This window comes from Bremia lactucae (assembly GCF_004359215.1).
Source record: "Bremia lactucae strain SF5 chromosome Unknown BlacSF5_NotPlaced_14_SHOA01000003.1_5325bp, whole genome shotgun sequence".
NCBI classification, from domain to species: Eukaryota; Oomycota; class Peronosporomycetes; order Peronosporales; family Peronosporaceae; genus Bremia; species Bremia lactucae.
In genome coordinates, this window is record NW_027152026.1 from 959 (window position 1) to 5,325 (window position 4,367).

The following is a 4,367-nucleotide window of genomic DNA, read 5'->3' on the forward strand; positions in this document are numbered from 1 at the left end:
TGCCTTGCTTGAGTTTCAGAAGCTCTGAACGAGCTCTGAACTCAGCCCTAGTCGGTTCAAACGTCTGTTTGAGTCGATTTTAAAAGCCTCTAGCAACCCAAAGACATATGGGTCGCGCAACTGAAGGCCCAATGCCCAAGTTTTGGCACGACCTGTCAAATTTGATTGAGCAAATGCGACTTGCATTTGCTCGTCGACGATGTGACGTGCCCTTATGGCATCGTCCAACAATCTCAGGAGGGAGTCTTCTTCGACTCCCCTATACTTAGAGATGTCAATCTTTAGAGTTTCGGGACGACGCGCATGCGTCATCCCAGGTACAGGGGTCTGTGCCTGTTGTACCTCAACAGTTCTGCCTGTTGAGAGCCTTGCTGATTCTGCAAGGCTTCCTTCTCCTTCACCTCGTCAAGTTCATGTTGTATGAACTTGGCGACGGCTGAATGGAGGGCATCTCTGTCTAAACCGGACAGCATGGCCAAGATGGCATCGTTCCCTACGGTCGAACTCATTCGTTCGACCGCACTCCTTTCTATGTCACTTAGGAGTAGCTTTCACGGGAAACGTGATGCGTATTCCCACTATCATCTAACATGTCCATGTTAGATGTGGGAAATGTGGTCCTTGGACGGACTACAAAGTGCTACCAGGTGTATCGGGGCACTACGACTTGTACTGCTTCAGTACAAGTCCACTTCGCACTGCTTCAGTTGCGAGTGGTGCCTTACGTCACTTCACGTACACTAGTTAGTGCAGAGGAAGACTTCTCTTTAAGAGAACAACCTTAAAGAGGGTTAAATGAAAACTGTAGTAATATTATTAAGTTTCTCTTCTTTCTATCTGTTAATGCTAACTTAATTATGAACTAATACTAAACATGCAATTGAAATCTTATCTTTCTCTCTCTCTTTGTTTACGTTTACAGCTTATTAGTCTGCGGGATAAATAGATATAATGGCCTATACCTATTTGTGGATAAGATTTCTGAACATTACTATATGAAGTAATATTCTCCAAATACCTTTAAGCGTTAATTTCATGGACCGATACACCGTTTCAAGTGGCCTATTTTTTATAGGAAATAACACTTAGTGTAACACCCAAGGGCACATTTCGATAGGTAATTTGTTAATGTGGTACTATTAACATTACGGGTAAAATACCTTTTCTTTAAATAGGGGTAATACCTCCATATAGAGATCTGGTGGATGAAGTGTATATAATATTAGTTTTTGCTCTGTGACATTACTTCGTAAGTTTGCGTCTGAAGTGAAGTGTCGTAAAATTTCACCGACTGTTGGAGAAAGCTGCTGCAAAAGTACTTGACAATTTATGTGACATTGCATTAAAAAAAGCAACTGGAAAGAACGAACCCACACGTATGTTTACTTAATCTTTGCCGCATTGGCCTCTGGAAGTCTTTCAATCACATATTTGCGATTGGAAATGTACATGATAGGCACACCGGGAACTTTGCGAATACGACGCTTAAGCTCACGATCACAGGTTGCAACTACGTAGCACCGGTGCTGCTGCACGCGCTGCACCAAACAATCATCGGCATACGTGCCTTTGTGTGTACACGGTAATCGCTCAAAGCGTGGATCTTTTGCTAGCCGCAGCGCCACGCGATACTTGTGACCAAGTTTTTCTAGCTCTGCCATCACGCAGTCCGTTATGCAAGGGGTACCTACAGGAGCGCATATTGCATAATTTGCCACGGTAAGAACCTGTAGGTTTGGAGCTAGTGAATCGTATTGCTTACACTTCGCCAACAGACAGTCCATCATTGCAGAAACGAGCTCGAGCTTGTTCTTAATGGAAAAGTTGATAAAATTTGTATCAAGTATGACACTATAAGGTGGGCCTAACGCTGAGTTGTACTTAAAAAACATACTGGAAGGAACCTGGTCACTACAGCAACCGTAAAACAAAGACAATAATTAAAATCAATCTAGGAGTTTTTTATGCGCTGGGTCGCTCAAGTGCTTACATTTGCTTCGGCTCAGCTTCCTTTCGTTTTTTCTCCTCCAGTTTTGCAACTGCCTTGCGTACAGAGTTGCTACGAGGTGAACATTTGCAGAACAAATTTAATTATGAAATCATACCAAATTAAATTGCGTGTCCTACATTCGAGTGTCGCGAGGGCTAATCATGCGCTTCACAGCGGCAAATTTGCGAGTCTTCTTAGCTTTCCCCTGCATTAAGTTGTTGTGTATCACATAGTCAACAAATCGAGATTGTAATTTACCAGCTTCCCATGGTACAGTAACGGAGACAAAACACCACGCACCATTGCGTTGTTGCTTTTTGCACTTGCTAACAACCAGCAAAAATGATCAGTTCCATCATAATGTGGTCCACAATAGCTTTTATAAAAATGGTTCGGCGCGAGATGACAGGATTTAATCTGGATGAAGAGAAAGACGAAGGCCACTTCGATGATGACGGCAACTATGTATGGAGTAAAGAGGCTAAGAAGGTACAGGAGGACGCCTGGCTGGAGAACATATCCAGGCAACAGATGGGTGCTGCCAATAGCGCCAAGAATCGCCGTGAAATCCGTGATGAGCAAGTCGAGGAAACGATGACGATCGAGGAATCCACGAAGATTCTTGCCATGTTGCTTGGTCCTCGTGAAAATGTCCTACACGCGCTTAAACGGATTGGATCCAAAAAACCATCGCGGATCCGGCCCGGTGAAAAGCGCAAGCAGGCGCAGTGGAGTGAATCCGAATTGGCGCAGACTGCAGAAGAGAAGGAGCAGTTTGAGCAGATCACCGAGGCAGCAGATTTTCTTATGAGATTAGGAAAGGTCGATGTTTACGTTAGGACCAAAGAGGATTTTCATCGTGAGGAAAAGCGATTGGTGCATGGACGACGCGAAAATAAATCGTTTGAAATAGAATGCAAGAATGAGGAGATATTGCCAAAACAGGAGAATTTTTGGGAATACAAAGCCGCGGATGGCCAAATTTATGGCCCGTATCCAACTTCAAACTTTCTAGCTTGGCAGCAGCAGGTGAGTCACAATTTCGTCTGTACTGATGACAATATTGAGATGCGTGTTTGGTTTTTTGGAAGGGTTACTTTAAAGGAGACAAAGCAGTCGACATGCGTCAGTTGCAAATGAGTGACTACAATTCTGAAAAACTAAAAGTGAAAAGAGACGAATTTCCATTCGAGCATGATTTGCTGAATGATTTCGAGGATAGCGAAGATAAAGCCATCAATGTCGACACTAGAGTGGAGAAGGCAGGAGAGATTCCATGGAGACGATCTGATACTATTGATTTTTTCGCATACTCTTGAAGCTGATATTAGATCGAGCGGAAATAAGTCGTGTCAGGATAAAGATCTGTCGCTAGTTCCTTGTAGCGTCTAATTTCTTTTTTAGAATACTCGCGAGCACTAAATCGCACTAAATCCTTCTTTTGCAGTGCGAGGAATCGATCGTCTTGGCGATATTGGTCACGTGATTGATCTATAATTCGAAACCTCACATTAGAAGTGTCATTTGTATCTTCGTCGTCACACGACTCGAGTCAAATTCCATAAGCGGACGTTTGCTAGACCCACACCAATAAACGATTAGAATACTAGTAAAATCATGATTTGCGCACGCTTTTACCTCATCGAGTCTGTGTAGGCACTAGCGTAGTTGCGCATCTGGAAGCGCACGTACAATTCATGCATCTTGTTTATTATCACTGAAAACAACATAGATATGTTCTAGCCTTAACTTCTTTCAAATCATTGACTTGCCACACAAAATTGCCTCCGCTCATACATGTAAGCTTCTCACTCATGGCTGCGTATGTCTCGTTCGCATACTAGGCTGCCGTCTTTTCCGACGAACACCTTTGACTATGCTGAGAAGATTGATCATCGTGGAAATGCGATGAGAATTCCTCACTGGAAAGCACTCGTCACGGAAAAACTGATCCTGCAACATGCGTGCTAGGATTGCACTCCACCTGCTCGATCAGTCCTCAGTGTTCTTCACTTGGAAGATGCAAGAAGTTATCAGGGATACTAGCGCAATCGCGTACTGTTTTTTCTTAGCGAAGATTTTGTTTTACTTAAAAAATGTGGAGCTTGCAACAGGGACGGTGGCAGTTGCAGATTTTGCATCTGAGGGACGCTAGGAGCTGCGTCCGTAGCCAAAAGTGAATCCACTATCCTCTCTAAATCACCCTGTTGTTCTTCCAAAAGGTCTCGCAATACCTCGGCATCCCAGGATGGAAAAACATTGCGAAGCGCTGCCATCTCATTTCGAAGGGTTTGCGCCATAATTGCTTAGTATGACCGTATCCATTTTCAGAGGTATTGACGGGTTCGCTCGCTTCGCAGTGAATAACGAGAGCGAT

The 4,367-nt window shown here is 43.7% G+C and overlaps 4 protein-coding genes across 4 annotated transcripts; 1 reads left to right on the forward strand and 3 right to left on the reverse strand.

Moving 5' to 3' along the window:
* Positions 1 to 1,382: 1,382 nt before the first annotated feature.
* CCR75_008849 (uncharacterized protein) lies at positions 1,383 to 2,293 on the reverse strand (the record flags this gene model as incomplete). The annotated part of the gene is made up of 4 exons (XM_067966896.1): positions 1,383 to 1,911; positions 1,991 to 2,059; positions 2,128 to 2,195; positions 2,249 to 2,293. The coding sequence occupies 4 exons, from the start codon at positions 2,291 to 2,293 to the stop codon at positions 1,383 to 1,385; spliced, it is 711 nt and encodes a 236-aa protein (XP_067823133.1).
* Positions 2,294 to 2,377: 84 nt separating this feature from the next.
* On the forward strand, positions 2,378 to 3,309 carry CCR75_008848 (uncharacterized protein; the record flags this gene model as incomplete). The annotated part of the gene is made up of 2 exons (XM_067966895.1): positions 2,378 to 3,019; positions 3,082 to 3,309. 2 exons carry the CDS (start codon positions 2,378 to 2,380, stop codon positions 3,307 to 3,309), a joined length of 870 nt encoding a protein of 289 aa, XP_067823134.1.
* A 187-nt stretch (positions 3,310 to 3,496) lies between these two features.
* On the reverse strand, positions 3,497 to 3,952 carry CCR75_008847 (uncharacterized protein; the record flags this gene model as incomplete). Its single annotated transcript, XM_067966894.1, has 3 exons — positions 3,497 to 3,566; positions 3,629 to 3,707; positions 3,832 to 3,952. The coding sequence occupies 3 exons, from the start codon at positions 3,950 to 3,952 to the stop codon at positions 3,497 to 3,499; spliced, it is 270 nt and encodes an 89-aa protein (XP_067823129.1).
* A 37-nt stretch (positions 3,953 to 3,989) lies between these two features.
* Positions 3,990 to 4,290, reverse strand: CCR75_008846 (uncharacterized protein; the record flags this gene model as incomplete). Its single annotated transcript, XM_067966893.1, has 2 exons — positions 3,990 to 4,048; positions 4,080 to 4,290. The coding sequence occupies 2 exons, from the start codon at positions 4,288 to 4,290 to the stop codon at positions 3,990 to 3,992; spliced, it is 270 nt and encodes an 89-aa protein (XP_067823130.1).
* Between the last annotated feature and the right edge of the window lie 77 nt (positions 4,291 to 4,367).